Here is a 17,168-nt window from a genome sequence, read left to right on the forward strand (position 1 = left end):
CTTTGCTTCCAGGTGAACTCAAACGATCGGGACTATGGAGTGCTGACGGGGAAGTGGCAGGAGCCCTTTGATGACGGTGTCAGCCCCATGTCCTGGAGGGGCAGCGTGGAGATCCTGCAGAATTGGCACCAGGCAGGTTGCAGGGCCGTGCGCTACGGCCAGTGCTGGGTGTTTGCCGCCGTGGCCTGCTCAGGTACGCTGATCACCTGAACGGTTTTCAGATTCGACTGATCTGAGGCGCGTTCAAATTCGCAAACATAGACGAACGTTTGCGTACATTTGCAAACGGTCTGAGGAGGTAGTGCTCTGTGAACATACAGTGGAACTGGACGCGAGTTTGAAGAAGGCAACAATGCAAACTGTTAGAATGGAATGTTAGCACCAAATCGTTCAAATGTAACTGTTCAAAGAAAACATGTTCACCACGTATGTTTGCCACTGTTTGCCAAATTTGAATGCACCTCTAGAGTATGTCAGTGTTGGTGGGCTGCTCCGGTGGGTGACATGGAGTTAAATGTTTGTGTGATATTTTACTGGGGAAACCATGTGCTAAACATCACAGAGAGTTTTGCCACAAAGCAGGATCTCATAGGCAAGAAATCCTGGCTCAAACATTTATGTGCAAGTCTTTCTTTTTTATTTGTTTTGAAACTTTGGCTCGAATTACAAGTTGAAATCTGAAAGAATGACGCCACTATTGAGCTATGTTGTGTTTGTGTCTAAGTCAATCTTGATTTCACTAATCTAACGTAACTACACCTCCTTAATGGCTTCTACTTGAATATGCCATTCATTAAAAGAGCTGTGGCTTGCTCATAAAATACACATGTGAGAGCTCTATACTTGTTTAGCTGAATTACCAATAATCCTCTCTGTCCTCTCCTGCAGTGGCCCGGGCTCTGGGCATTCCTTGCAGAGTCATCACCAACTACCTCTCTGCCCATGACACTAATCAAAACCTGGTGATCGAGCGCTACATAGACGAGAAGGGTCAGCCTATCAACCGCACCAGAGACAGCATTTGGTCAGTACAAGCCCTGGAATGGACAATAGGAAACATTTAGAATGAATGTAGAGGATTTGGGACAGTCTTATTGCCTTTACCTCACACACATTTAGCCTGTCTAGCTTTTGCAGGCAATTATAAATAAAATACATATTATGGCTTGTCATCCAGAATTGACACATTTACAGTATAGAGGTCTGATTCAGTGTTGCCACAGTTACTTTGAACAAGTAATCCGATTACTGATTACTGACTACTCCTTTTAAAAGTAACTTAGTTACTTTACTGATTACTCGATTTTAAAAGTAACTAAATTAGATTACTAAGTTACTTTTTGAACTAAGCCCCCCGCCGCCTCAACATAAAAATGGCAACCGGTTTTGCCAATACTCACTTTATTGGAAGTGCATTTTAACAGTAACATCAACAATATAGACATCACAACCTGTAAAAAGTTATTTCAGGGAGGTATCTAAAAAATACTTTAACCTACTGAGATACTGAAATAGCCTACAGATGAATGTTTGTTCAATAATGTCTAGTCAGTATACTAAATAAGGAAGGCCTATAGATAGAAACTGTGGTAATAAAATATGAAGATTTTGGTAGTTTGGGCTTTTCGTGTATCCTTCTACTGTAGCCATTTAGAATATGCCAGTGAAATTACACTTGTTAAAATCACCTCGACAAGTCTTTTGCAATCATTTAATCCACCATGGGCGATGCTAAAATCACTGTTACTAACAATGCAGTGTGCAAGATTATTTCGTGAGACATACACTTTCGTAGATGTCTTAAATGTTACTTTTTGGGGGCACTGACTGACGCTACTGTACCATATTGAACTTATTAATTTAGTTCGGGAGAAAAGAGATAAAAGCCCGCCTACACTGTAAACGTATCGGTTGATATAGCGAAACAGCCCAGTCAGGGCGCTCTGTTTTGGATGCGCGTCGGGCACACACATCACCCTCTCTCTCTCCCTCTCCGTTGCGTGCGTCAGGGAGCCGCTATGCGAACTCGGAATGTTTAGCTAGAAAGGCCTTGCACTTTGTCGCCAACACAGAGTGTACAACGTACCTTAATGTTGTCATGTGTAGATGACTCAAACTCAAAATATGCCGACTGACTGTATTTTCATCTAGGAAACGCGCCTCTCCTCCCTGCATTGTTGTTTACGTTTGTGTCGCTGCGTGGAGCCTATGCCTATGAGTTGTCCTCATGCTGAAAACGTGAGCATAGTCTCTACACGACAAGAAGAAAGCAAAATGAAAATGACAAAAATAGTAACGCACGGAGACGTGGATGAGTAGCCTAACTTTAATCCGATTACTGGTTTGGAAATAGTAGCGCGTTAGATTACTCGTTACCGAAAAAAGTGGTCAAAATACAGTAACGCGTTACTAAGTAACGCGTTACCGGCATCACTGGTCTGATTTGACTACAAGCATAACTGTGCACAGACATGCTCTAACCTCTTGGCAAGGCTAAGAGAACATGTCATTTGCTTTGACAGCACTTACCTCTTTGCGATTGAGTCATGATTGGTGGAATGTTGAGGTGAAGGATGATCCCTGACTGTTTTCCTCTTATCGCCATAGGAACTATCACTGCTGGGTGGAGTCCTGGATGAATCGGTCGGATCTCCCTGCTGGCTATGATGGATGGCAGGCCAGCGATTCTACACCGCAGGAGAAGAGTGAGAGTAAGAACACAATTTGTTTGGTCATATTTCCTTTTTACAATTTCTTTCTGCTTTTGTGTATTATTTTATCGATCGCATACTTCTTTCTTTCAATATTATTGTTATACATTAGCATTAGCATCATTGCCACTAGTATTGGTCTTATTCTACTTTATTGAGTTATTTATTACTTTTTACTTTGGCAATGTTGTACCCTGAACGGTCAAGCCAACAATACAGCACATTGAATTGAACTGAATTAAATTGAAAAGGACTCGCACCACATAAAACTCATTGGACTACATCTACAAGATTGTGAAATGTAGTTGTATGGTGCATTAAATGTCATAGTGCTTTTGGGATGCTATTACATGATTTTTATGAGAATGCTTTAAGAAGTATGTCATGAAAAAATCTCTCTCTCTCTCTACCTACCTCTGTTCCATCAGATGTGTTTTGCTGTGGTCCAGTCCCTCTCAAGGCCATAAAAGAGGGCCAGCTGAACATGAAATATGATGCTCCATTCGTGTTTGCGGAGGTGAACGCTGACGTGAGGACTTTTATGAAACGGCCCGATGGGACCACCGAGGAGGTCATCAGCTCGGCCTTCGTTGGCAAGTTCATCTCCACCAAGAGCGTTGGCAGTGACCAGAGGGAGGACATCACACACCTGTACAAATACCCAGAGGGTAAGAGCCTTTCCCCAACACCAATGCCATTTATGTCTACAGCATACATTCATATAGCCTGGAAATCCAGACCCGAGCTTTAGCTCACCTCTAGCCCGCCTATATCAGATTCACCAATATGATTGGACATGGGTAATGAGCATCATTAGTGATTGCCAGAGTGACTTGCTGAGCAAATTAAAATTGTGCTCTCGTGAGAACTCCAATTTGTATTTGAATAAATATGTTACCTCGACTTACAAAGACTAACATTCAAAATAGTGCAATGATATAGGGTCAGATTGTGCAGCACAGTAAAGGCGACTGACTGACTGTGGTGGTTGCAGGCATCAGTATTTGGCTTTGTCTAGTTCTTTTATGGTATTTCCATTAGATGGGAGGCCATATTGAGCGCTCTGAAACATTGCATGCCTCCAAGTATTTATTACTAGTCTGAAATGACAACACTAACCATTCAATCTAAAATCAATAACTTTTATTATACTATATCAATCATCCCTTTTCACTTCCAACAAAATGTTCTTCAAGACTCAAGGGGTACCAAATAGGAGGCAACAGTCCAGCCCACATCTTAAATGCAAATCTTCTCAGACCGTGTGTGTGTGTGTAAGTGTGTCTGTGTGTGTGTGTGTGTGTGTATAAATCTGGATTTGCCCTGCAGAACTACCAGGGTTATTAGTGAAAAGAAAAGGTCATTCACTGTAATGCATCTTCTTCACCCATAGGGTCTGAGGAGGAAAGGGAGTCTTTCAAGAGAGCCGAGCACATGATCAAACTCGAGGAGGACAAGGAGGTCGGCCTGGACGTCAAGATCAAGGTCAGTTCGTCCATGAGGAAGGGCTGCGACTTTGACGTGTTCGCCGTGGTCAAGAACAAAACGGCGAGCGACAAGAAGTGCCGCCTGGTTTTCGCCTCTCGCGCAGCTTCCTACAGCGGTATCCTGGGAGCCGATTGTGGCTACAAGGACCTACTCAATGTGGAGCTTCCCCCAGAAGGAGGTAATCTTCAACAACTATGTTTACAGAAAAACGAGATAATGTAATCAGAATAATCATAAACACGTGTGTTAGGATTAATATGGATTATTTGTTGAATTGTCATGTACTTGTTCATTCATACTATGGACACTTTAATTCTACTGTTTGGACTGAGTCTAAATCTGATTTGTAGAATGCAGGACTGTGAGTGTGTCTGTATACAGAAGGCTCATGTTGAAATGATTTAAGCTGGGCATAGTTTATAGTAGAGATGTTGTATGTGTCTGTGTTTTCTCAGAGCGGTCAGTGCCCTTGCGGTTGAACTACAATAAGTATTGCGACTCCCTGACTGAGGACAACCTGATCCGCCTGGTAGCTCTCCTTGTCGACCGAGGCAACGGCGACATGATCCTGGCTGTCAGAAATATAGTCCTGGAGAACCCCGAAATCAAGATCCGGGTATGATTGCTAGTCCACAAGTTTCATCAGTTGTCTTTCTAGAGCTTAGACTGTAAAGCAGATGAAGGTGATACATTAGAGGTCTTCAACAGTTTTCAGGCCAAGGATGCCTTGACTGACAGAGAAGTGGCAGATGGACCCCTGATATTAAACTACATATCTTATAGAATTGTGTTGGCTATTAATCTGGGCCAGCACTAATATGGGCCATGTATAAAACTTAATAATGCCGATCCATAATTACTGGCCAGTTATAGTACAATTTTGCCTACTACTACTACCTATTAAAGCATGTGTTAGCATGCTTTTCGGTGTATATGACATTACTGTTTTAGTGCTGTCTGTGCTACAATGAACAGGAGACAGGAGTGCTTTGAAAAGCTCATTGTGCCTGAAAATTCAGGCGGTGTTATGATTGGCATTTTGCCATTACTGAGAGTAAGCTTACAGCTTCTGACAGTTATAAACAGTGAACTCACATAGAGATAGAGATAGAGATAGAGATAGAGAGACAGAGAGATGAAGACGTGTTAAACAAAGACTGAGTGATCGATAGCGATGTGCAAAGAGGTATCTGCATGTGGGTGTGGGTGTGTGTGTGTGTAGCTGCATGTCTTTGTTGGCACGCTTTTATTGCTGTTTTCCCCCCTTTTATTAGCCCTCCAGCAAACTGCACTCCCAACATTCCTGACAATCTCTCTCACTTCCTCTGTGTGGAAAAGACAGAGTTTGGACAGCAGATAAGGCTCTTAAATAAATGTGATAAGAGCTCGGAGGGAAAGATTTGACACAGATATCCTAGAAAGCCTGATATGTGTGTGTGATGTATGTGTGCTTGTGTACAGTATCTGTGTGTGTGTGTGTGTGTGTGTGTGTGTGTTAAGCAGATTTAATGAAGTGTGTGTGAGTGTGTGTGCCCTGCAGTGTGTGCTGCTGTTTCAACAGTGTGTGTTCTTGTTTCAGGTTCTAGGAGAGCCCAAGGTGAACCGTAAACTGGCTGCAGAAATCACGGTGCAGAATCCGCTGCCTGTTCCCCTCACCGGCTGCTGCTTCAAGGTGGAGGGAGCCAACCTCACTGAAGGCAAAACCATCACAGAGAAGTGAGTTTTAGAGACGGGTCTATGGGTGGATAGGCAGAGTTATTACCATGGTATTGTTTTACGACTTGGAACTACATTTACATGTTCATCAGCAGGTCACTTAGGAAATAAGTTATGTCCTGATGTTAAACCTTAAAACATGTGGCCCTTTCTAGGCATATCTGATAAAATCCCGATTAACAGATAAGGTTACAAAAATATAAACCTCCCTCTCCTTAACCTTTTAAAAAGAGACATCCGGCATCTTATCTCTTAACACAAAAGTGATTAGGGCGAGTGTTACAAAAACACACTCTCTGGAAAGACAGAAGTAGTCAGCAGCAGTTGACAGCAGCAGCCCCAGCTGTCTTCATGGGTGAAATTAATTTGTCTACATCAGAGTCTAAACCAAACACTTGGTGTGATCCCGAGAGTTCAGACAGTCCAAAGAAAACCTGATATTCAGCAAAGGGTGGTTCTGGAGTCAATACCCAGATGTTTGGCTTCCAGTGGTGTTATGTAACAAGAGACCAGAAAAGGAATGGGACTGTGGGCGCACAGGGAGTCGGTAAAGGAGGGAGTGGGGGGGTGAAAGCCAGACAAAAAGATTTGTTTTTTTGTACTAGCTTATCACACCATGTAATACGGAATGTGCGGTATCAGCCAAAACTGTCTGTCATTTGTAAGACTCGTACTCTCTGTTCCTAAAACGTTAGCCCTCTAGGCTGCAGTGGTCTGATATTAAAACTCGTTTCTCACTGATGGCTTAAACAAGCATCGATCACTACAGCACACCCTTTGGTTCTCCCATAGACAGTCTGAGATAGAGCACTGCACTCTCAGATACTCTTATCACACTATGGCTATTGGCTCTACCTCCCCAAGCCATATTGCAGTCATGGTCACAAACCTCCTCTCTCATTTTTTTTTTCCTCTCCCATTATTAATGTATGTTTATATAAGAACTGTCAAGGGCTCATGGTATCTGTATAAGCTCTTGACTGCTACCAGGGTCCGACACGACACAGAAATGTTAAATATTTATTGTCTCGCAGGCTCTCATCTACGGTGGAGGCAGGTCAGGAGGCCAAGATCAAAGTGTACTTCACACCAAGCCACTGGGGCCTGAGGAAGCTGGTGGTGGACTTCGACAGCGACAAGCTCTGCCACGTCCAGGGATACAGGAATGTGATCATCGGAAAGTAACTTGGCTCTCATCCAACCATCGATCACAGAAAAACCTTTGAAATAGAATTTTATAAAAGAGAATATGAACTAAAATAAGGGACAACTTTGGAGGGAATATGAAGGTGACACCATATTATATAGAGCCTTTGGTTTTAATGGAGCGAAATGTTAACATATGTTTTGTAGGTCTGCCAAATACCTTTACCTGTGGTGGAAAAATGTATTTGAAATTCAGTCTTCTAAATAAATCTACTTTTGTATTCCATGTCGTGTACAATGTGTAAAAGAACCACATTGACCAATTATATTTCAGTCAGCATTCATTATTTTTCTAGTAGCCTATACTCTGATTTGTGTCTTCCAGCATTAGAGAGTACAAAATGCTCTCTCTCTGCTCCACATATGTGGAAAGTATTACAGAAAAAGCAATGCAAAATGTAGGCCTATCTATTATTTGTCATGACACAGAGATCTAATACGATTTTTCTATGAACGCCATATTGTGTATGTATTTTTTTATTAAAGAGATGTTGCAAATGTCTGCTGTTTCGTTTGGATTTGTGTAGAGACTCAGGGGTAAGATGGATTTGCTTGGACAGAATGAATGACTGTAGATGGCGCTCACACCTCATTTTGTTGTTCCCCACTCTTGATAAACTGTTGAAGATAAAGGGGCAACAACTGGACAGCTATTGTGTTTAGACCACAATAATGCTGGTTGTAGTCAAACTCCAGAGTATCAACATAATTGTTTCTCTCTCTGCTTTTTACACACATTAATAAATTAAACTACTCTGTGTTGAACAAAAGATAAAACTAAACTGTACTCAAATAACATACACCAATCTTTGAATCAACTCTTATTTGCTCCTTGAGAAGTTGAGATCTGAATGTGTTGCTGCTGTGTGAGTGTGTTGCTCTGTCTGCCTGCTGATTATCAATTCAATATAGCAAACAATTCTTTCATTAAGTGTTTCACATATTCTCACAGTGGGAGTAGGAGGAGTTTATGCAAAACACCATTCTCTGTTGATATATACTGCATGTGTTTACTGAGATAGTGACACATATTTTTCTGCGTATACTACAGCAGCAACATGGACTTCATACTTCATAAACTGATTTTTGTGTCTCTCTGCATATGTAGTGAGTAATAATTGTGTTTATATAATTCATCTATGTGAAATTGTTCAACTTTTTCTCTAAGAACATTGATATACAGATTGAGTTTTTTCAACATTTCTAAACAGGTGGGCATTGTCAGACTCTGACTGAGTCTGAGTCAGTGGTTCTTAAACCCGGAGACTCTCACAAACTGACATGCACATACTCTGGGTTCAGCAGTGATCCTTACATGGCTTGGATCAGACAGGCTCCTGGAAAGGGCTTGGAATGGCTTTCTTTAATACAGGTCACATCAATATATTATGCACAGACAATTCAGGGAAGATTCACCATCTCCAGAGACAACAACAAGAAGCAGGTGTATCTGCAGATGAACAGTCTGAAGACCGAGGACACGGCTGTGTATTACTGTGCCCGAGAGTCACAGTGATGGAGGAGACATGAGTCATGTACAAAAACATAACACATTAGAAGAGCACTGACATGTTTAGCATGGCAATAATGGACTCATCACCTCACAGCAATGATCTACGTATAATCAAACCTTTGATAGAGGAAAACATCTGCTTTGTAGTGCATCTAATTATAATCAAATATTATATACATTGACCAATTATATTTCAGTCAGCATTCATCATTTTTCTAATAGCCTATACTCTGATTTATGTCTTCCAGCATTAGAGAGGACAAAATGTAATCTCTCTGATCCACATAATAAAGTATAACGGAATATAATGGAAATGTAGGCTATCTAGTATTATTTTTGCATGACACAGAGATCTAATGCGATTTTTCTATGAATGCCACATTGTGTATGTATTTTATTATCAAAGAGATGTTGGCAATGTCTGCTGTTTCATTTGGATTTGTATAGAGACTCAGGGGTAAGATGGATTTGCTTGGACAGAATGAATGCCTGTAGATGGCGCTCACACCTCATTTTGTTGTTCCCCACTCTTGATAAACTGTTGAAGACTAAACAGTACTCGAATAGCATACCCAATGTTTGAATCAACTCTCATTTGTTCCTTGAGAAGTTATACTGTATAAGATCTTTGTCTATTTGAATATCCTGCTGCTGTGTGAGTGGGTTATGCTGTCTGACTGCTGATTATCAATTCAATATAGCAAACCATTCTTCACATATATTCTCACAGTGGGAGTAGGAGGAGTTTATGCAAAACACTATTCTTTGTTGATATATACTGCATGTGTATACTGAGATAGCGGCACACATTTATCTGTGTATAGGCTAACATGGACTTCATACTTCATAAACTGATTTTTTTGTCTCTCTGCATATGTGGTGAGTAATAATGACTTCATATGTGAATGTGTTTATTTATATAATTCATAAATGTGAAATTGTTAAACTTTTTTTTAGGGCCCAAGAACATTGATATACTTTACAGATTGAGATTTTTGCAACATTTCTAAACAGGTGGGCTTTGCCAGACTCTGACTGAATCTGAGTCAGTGGTTCTTAAACCTGGAGACTCTCACAAACTGACCTGCACATACTCTGGGTTTAGCAGTGATCCAGATACTGCTTGGATCAGACAGGCTCCTGGAAAGGGCTTGGAATGGCTCTCTATAATATACACCACGACAATATATTATGCACAGACAATTGACGGAAGATTCACCATCTCCAGAGACAACAGCAAGAAGCAGGTGTATCTGCAGATGAACAGTCTGAAGACTGAGGACACGGCTGTGTATTACTGTGCCCGACGCCCACAATGATGGAGAAGACATGAGTCATGTACAAAAACACAACTAATGATAAGAGCACTGACATGTCTAAGACATTTTTAACATGACAAAAATGAACTGTCGAATCACCTCACAGAAATGCATCAACACCATCAAACCTTTAACAGAAGAGAACATTTTATTTGCTTCATAGTATTTGATTATAAGGATGTTCAAATTGATTATAATTACATTAGGCTAGAGACAGAAAAGCATAGCATCTTGGTGGGCACCATTGGCAGATAATCACAAATATATAAACATGTGTCATGTGTCACCAAAACATGTGTCATATGTCACCATAGCGTAATATTTCAACTTCGCCTTTCAATCTTAGAGCTCCAATGAAGGATATACACAGGAGGGATGTTAAATTATTTGTGCTACAGTATGTAGGAGATCAGCGGCCTATCAACAACAAATGTACTGTACTATTTACAGTCAGAAGTAAAATCACTAACAACCCTACCCTTTACCAATGTCACTCTCAATTCTGAAACCAACATTATCCCCTCTCGTGGCTGATTGCTCCACCCTGATTGGCCAGATTAGTATCTCAGTAGTAAACGAGTAGTACTAGTAAACGAGTGGACATACTAGTACTAGGGGCCAGGCTAAGTATACCCATCTCAGCTATAAAGTTGTGGAAAATGACACACACTTTGATCCTGCCCCTGATGAACGTTTGAGGTACTGCAAGTTTTGGATTTCTTTGTTGACTTCATTGTTTGGTATTGAATGTTTATGTTATACTGATTACTAAGGCTTCAAACGCCCCCTTTCTCTCTCTCCCTCTCCATTCAATCCTAGCAGGATTGGAACCACAATCATGATGACTACTTAGCAACCGTCATGTTTCAGCACTGGCCTTACATTGCTATTTCCTTCAGAAAATGCTCTCTGGTTACCATATATGTAATGACTTTACATATACAGTATTGCTAAATACAGGCTAAGAAATATTTTTAACAAGTTACTGATTTTCATTTATTCTCATCCCATTTCTGGAGGCAGATTACATTAAACACCAGGCATTCAGAGTTCATGACAACAATAATTCTGGTAAAGATAAACCTTCTGTCAAATTGAGAGATAATATAACAGATTAATTGTAGATCACATAAGGGGTTATCATATAATCTTATAAAAAAATATGACTATAACAACTCATGGAGATGTCTGCTTGTGGTATTTGTAAGGAATGCTAAAATGCCTTATGAATGAAATATAAAATATTATGAATGTGTCGGGCGCTATGAAATAGTGCTTCATAAAATATGACAAATATGATCATTTGTCATGATCATGGGATGATATTCAGATTTTATGGTCTGCCATGTCAGAATATTCAAATGACGTCAGCTTAACTACTACCTTCCCCTTCTGTATTTAATGTGAAGCTGTGTCTCTGTCACTCAGTTCAGACAGTGGCGGCCCTGACCTGCTTTTCTTGAAGACACATCATGTTTTCTACATTTTCCCTCTTGCTGTTGCTGGTTACTGTGTCATGTGAGTTACTCAGTCTCTTACAGTACATATTTAATGAGTAATCCTTAATCATATTTTTTGATTAACTTTCCATGATATGATCATCATTGTTCACAGGTGTCCATTGTCAAGTTCAGCTGAATCAACAAAGCTCTGTGGTCACACAGCCAGGTCAAGTGTTGACCCTGTCCTGTGGTGTTTCTGGGTATTCACTCACTCATACCAGCTACTGCACTCACTGGATAAAGCAGCCTGCTGGAAAAGCACTGGAGTGGGTTGGGTGTGTGTGTGGTGATGGCAGTGTGTACCACAGTGAAAAACTGAAGAGCAAGTTCAGCGTCTCCAGAGACACTTCCAGCAGGACTGTGAGCCTAAAGGGACAGAGCCTGCAGACTGCAGACTCAGCTGTATACTACTGTGCCCGAGAGTCACTGTGCCGCAAAACATCACCACGACAGAACAAAAACTTGAGTCATTGATACTAGGGGGAATATTGTACATAAACAATACAATTAAATGAATATATCGAATGGATCTTCAAGCACAACTATTACAACTGTACCGCACAGCGGAACACAATATGACTGCCGCTCATCTGCACGTTCTCTCCACAAAAATAAATGATGCTTCCATGTCAACTGTGTGTGTGTGTGTGTGTGTGTGTGTGTGTGTGTGTGTGTGTGTGTGTGTGTGTGAATGTGCGCGTGGCTGTGTGTGTGGATGTGTGTGTGTGTGCGTGTGTGTTTGTGTGCATGTGTGTCTGTGCGTGTGTGTGCATACGTGCATGTAATCTGTGGATGTGTGTGTGCGTGTGTGTGTGTACCTGTATGTGTGTGTGTGCGTACGTGTGTGTAAGTGTGACAGTATCAATATTAACCAGCAACCCTTCGCTCAATAGCATCATCTGCAGGCTGATGGGTGTACAGAATGTACACATAAAAATGAGTTTACTGTAGGATGAATTGGCCCCCGGGGACCAAACAAAATGTTTCCATAAAAGTTTACTGGGGCTACATGCCCACCAAGTTTCATGTGTCCCGGGAATCATTGACCAAAAATCCAGAAAGTAGATGACGGGGAAAAAGGAAGAAGAAAAAAATCACATCAAATTTGACAATCACTTTATGACCGCTGCGCTAGCTATTCTAGTGGCGGTCATAATAAATACGCCCAAAGTTATCAAACTACATTATTATATATTAAGTTAAATTGGTTAAGGCTGGTTCGTCTGACATTTGTAACATTTTCGCACACACCCTCAACTGTGATTAATACCAGAGATATGATTTTGTGTGCACTTCCATAAATCCTCTCATCATAGTTGGTCTGCAGCCATATATCTGCTATCCTAGAAAGGGGAGGTGCTCATGCAAAAGCTTCACCATCATAAATACTATCACAATGAAGCTGTGTGTTTAACCATGGGTTACCCCAACCAGTTGAATATGAATCTATTTTCTTGGCTAATGATGGCTGTCTGTTTCACTGGTAATATACAATGGAGTTTAGGATTATGATGAAATGTGTCCTGTACTTGCTTGATCCCTGTTTTCTTTTATTGTGCTTACAGGTGGTCAGAGTGTGACATTGATTGAATCTGAGCCAGCGGTCATCTCACACACTGACCTGCACAGCTTCTGGGTTCACATTTGAAGACTATCCGATGGCATGGATCAGACAAGCACCTGGGAAAGGGCTGGAATGGGTGGCACTTGTCTCAAATCCCACTGGTTCTGACAAATACTACTCTCAGTCATTTCAGGGAAGATTCTCCACTTCCAGAGACAACAGCAAGAGTCAGTATCTGCAGATGAACAGCCTACAGAGTGCAGACACAGCTGTGTGTTATTGTGCTTGAAGACCACAGTAACTGAAGAGGCTGCAGTGCTCTACAAAAACTGACCACTGATTTTGAGCAGAGAAGTTTTCTGCTTTAATATTTCAGTTCATATTCCACACCATGTTGGAACATGACCCTTTTTATCAGTTTTCAACACACTGCACTTACTGTTTAGGCCTACCCCAGTATGTTGGAAATTGATGACAATGATGGGTATAACTTTAATGTTCAAAACCTTGCAACTCCATCTCATACTGTGTCAAGTAAGATTTTCTTACAGCATCCTGCATGAATAATAAAACACTGTATGTAAAATGTACTGTATGTTAATTCTGTTACATTATTGAACCAGCTTTTTGTTTTGCTACCGACCTACCACTACCTTTATTTGTTTTTAAACTATTGTAAATACCACACATAGCTTATTATTGAAGTTTTAGGTCAGGGCATATTTCATTTTTTGCCACATTCGCTTTTGGAATGTTGGTGTGAGGAAATCTTAAGTGTGAAGTAAGTCAGATTGAAGACATTAATGTGGTGAAAAAGTGAAAAAAGTAGCACATTCATTTTGAATGTAATGAATACACTGAAATATTTCTTGGCACATATAAATCATGCTGAATATATTATACTGAGAAGTACATTCCCAGTTTTCATCAAAATGGCTGACACATCTCAATCTGTCCACTAACCACTATGGTATGGCTTTCCATTTATCATCATGTATTTCTTTTTTGCGTACCCAAAAGTTAATGCTAACTTTCCAATACTGAAAACAGCAGACATGAGCACAAGGGGAATAAGTGGGTGGATGTTGCATCTGTCTACAAATGGCGAGTGGGTGGGCTATATGCAAACCAGCACCTCATTTAAACCTGAACATGAAGCTGCTTATTTTATTCATAGCTGCTTATCTGTTGTCTCAAAGCAGCAGAGGTTTATGTGATCCATACATCTCCAATATGGAGCATACAACTGTCTGGTGTCTCATCTTCATACTGATGACCTTAAAAAGTATGTAAATGCATAACATTCTTGCATATACAGTAGCACGCAAGTTCAGTCTTTGTGTGGTAACATCATTGTTTTTTTTTGCGTTCACAGGCTGTAAAAGTCAGACACTGACTGAATCTGAGCCAGTGGTCATCAATCCTGGAGGATCTCACAAACTGACCTGCAAACTCTCTGGATTTACAAGCAACCACTGGATGTCTTGGGTCAGACAGGCTGCTGGGAAAGGCCTGGAATGGGTGGCGGCTATCGATGGTGGAGGTGGGAGCCAATATTACTACAGCACTGTTCAGGGGAGATTCACCATCTCCAGAGACAACAACAAGCAGCAGGTGTATCTGCAGATGAACAGTCTGAAGACTGAGGACATGGCTGTGTATTACTGTGTCAGAGAGTGGCCACAGTGGCACAATATGCTGCAGAGATAAACAAAAACATCAGACCCCACTATTACCATTGTTCCTTATTTTGCCTCTTCCTCTATGTGCTTTGTCTCCCCCACTGTGTGTGCAATACTCAACATTCCGTTTAATATTGTTGTCATGATGATAAACAAACCATATATGTGACCCTGCACAGCGAAACCAGTCGCTTGTCGCACGATACTTTTTTGAGAAAATCCACACTGCACTGAGGATGGTCTGAATGGGACCGAAAACGTTTAGCACGCACTTTTTCGGGTAGCACTTTTTTCATACAATAAAAACCGACTTTGTGCATCGATAGTGGTGTGCGAGTTCCGTTCCTTTTGACTGCTGAATGTACTAATTTTGGAATTGACGCACCCATCAGGACTGGAGTTACTGGCATGATACCCTTCCTGTTTTACATGAGAAAATCCACAAGAAACAAACTTCCGGGTTAAAATGTTGAATTTCACGTTTTCGCATAATACGACAGTATACAGTCTAAAGTTTCATATTGTGAACTCATTTCACGGAAAAACATACGTTTTGACTGTTCAACCCGGTGAAGAGTCAACACATTAGCATTCATTCCCCTTGTCCACGCCGCTTAAATTTGATTTCTCCTCTTCTGGCATATTGTGACGGGAGAACCATGTCAACTTTGAATGCGGTTATCTTAGCGATAGTTTCTGTAATACCTTCGATATAAATATCGTTGGAAAGCTTACTTTATGGCCATTCATATGAGCACAATAATTTTGTAGATTTTACCAAAGTGACTGGTTTCGCTGTGCAGGGTCACATATATGAATATTGTTATTGCAGTAATTAATGTTGGTATATGTGTGTACTAGGACCATATTAAGCCCTTCTCTGGCCTGAAACCCTATAATACAGTGTCACACACACAGACCTACACCTAAACACACATGTGATCCCAGCATAGTTGATTTTAGAACATGTTTCATTCAACAAAGTGAACACATAGGCCTTCTACTTTTTTTTGTCTAAGTACACATTTTATGTTAATGATTTCATAGCAATTTGTTATGCAAAGATGATGAACACCTTCCCAGTTTGCAGTTAAAGAAGGCTGGTTCCTCTGTTGCTGATGTCACTAGAGGGTAGCAAAGTTCCCCTCCACGCCTGAGCCCCTGCAGGAACATGTCTCCCACCGCGCTGATTCTGTTACTGACAGCTGCATCCTGTGAGTCGATTGAATACAGAAGAAGTGGTGAATTGATGGTACCTACTACTACTGCCATGTCAAATAACTTATTCCTGTTTTTTTTTTTTTCTCTCTCTCTCTAGATGTGGAATGTGCTGTTGATTTCACTCAACCAAGCTCAATGGTCTTCAAGCCTGGAGATTCTATGACTATTAGCTGTAAGGTGTCTGGTTACTCTCTTACGAGTTCCAGCTACGCAACAGCATGGATCCGACAGCCTGCTGGGAAAACACTGGAGTGGATAGTGCACATATGGGGGGGTGGCTCTATCTACCAAAAAGAGTCTCTGAAGAGCAAGTTCAGCATCTCTAAAGATTCCTCCACAGTAACTCTAACAGGGCTGAATCTACAGACTGAAGACTCAGCTGTCTATTACTGTGCAAGATATCACTGTGATACCAACTAGTGGAGGACCTGTGCAAAAACAAATGCAACATGTGTGTTAGGAGAGAAATGCATAACAAAGTTTTTGCTCATAGACACAGCTAGACAAATGATGTCACTGAAAAACTGGAATTACAGTGCTTCTGTTGCCTCTTCATATTCAGAGTCATTTCTACCAGGAAGACTCAGTAGACAGAATAGAAGCAGATAACAATTTAATTTGATAAGGAGTAGCTTCAAGCATATAAAAGTTCAGGATAAACAACAATCTTTGGCGTAGGCCCCGTCTCGACTCCGTCCGGGGATGAACGGAACTCGGATCCTGCTGATCGAAGAAGCAGGGGCGATGAGCCTACCCCCCGATGACGAGACAGGGACCAACTGGTGGCGGTGGCTGTGAGGGAGAAGGTGTAGATAGCATGCAGCGGCCGACAAGACGAAGACTGCTGGTCGTGGTGGCTGGAGGGGTGGTGGAGGGAACGACAAAGTCGGCGTACTGAGTAGCAGAGAGAAGTGTTAGTAAAACAGTTTTAAAGCCCCCGCTGAATTCCTATAGGCTAGCACTGATTGGATGAATCGAATGGGGGAGTTCCCTGAAAATGTAAACAAAGGCTACGATTCGTTACATAATGAATAGGAGGAGTAAAAGATACACTACGAGTCTCCCTAGTAGAACTTTCGCTGAAGCTATCATATACTGTATGCATTATACCTGAAGAAGCCATTTCTGCAGTGATTCCAAACGATAGCAAACAAAGTTCCTCTACTTGTTGCACTGGGTAAAGGAAGCTAATAGCCTGGCTCTGCCTACCAGTTAGCCAATCAGAGTCAAGCAGTGTAGCTAATTG

The 17,168-nt window shown here is 41.2% G+C and overlaps 1 protein-coding gene and 1 gene segment (V, D, J or C); both read left to right on the forward strand.

Moving 5' to 3' along the window:
• Positions 1 to 7,623, forward strand: part of tgm2b (transglutaminase 2b) — a 17,466-nt gene extending 9,843 nt beyond the window's left edge. Inside the window, exons 6-13 of the mRNA XM_062531695.1 lie at positions 13 to 193; positions 889 to 1,024; positions 2,608 to 2,711; positions 3,140 to 3,379; positions 4,105 to 4,377; positions 4,655 to 4,815; positions 5,779 to 5,915; positions 6,950 to 7,623. Coding sequence (XP_062387679.1) covers positions 13 to 193; positions 889 to 1,024; positions 2,608 to 2,711; positions 3,140 to 3,379; positions 4,105 to 4,377; positions 4,655 to 4,815; positions 5,779 to 5,915; positions 6,950 to 7,100 — 1,383 coding nt within the window. The 3' untranslated portion in view covers positions 7,101 to 7,623. The remainder of the gene's footprint in view (positions 1 to 12; positions 194 to 888; positions 1,025 to 2,607; positions 2,712 to 3,139; positions 3,380 to 4,104; positions 4,378 to 4,654; positions 4,816 to 5,778; positions 5,916 to 6,949) is intronic.
• Positions 1 to 17,168, forward strand: part of LOC134076577 (Ig mu chain C region membrane-bound form-like) — a 125,001-nt gene that overhangs the window by 25,842 nt on the left and 81,991 nt on the right.

Source organism: Sardina pilchardus, chromosome 3, assembly GCF_963854185.1.
Source record: "Sardina pilchardus chromosome 3, fSarPil1.1, whole genome shotgun sequence".
Lineage (NCBI taxonomy): Eukaryota > Metazoa > Chordata > Actinopteri > Clupeiformes > Clupeidae > Sardina > Sardina pilchardus.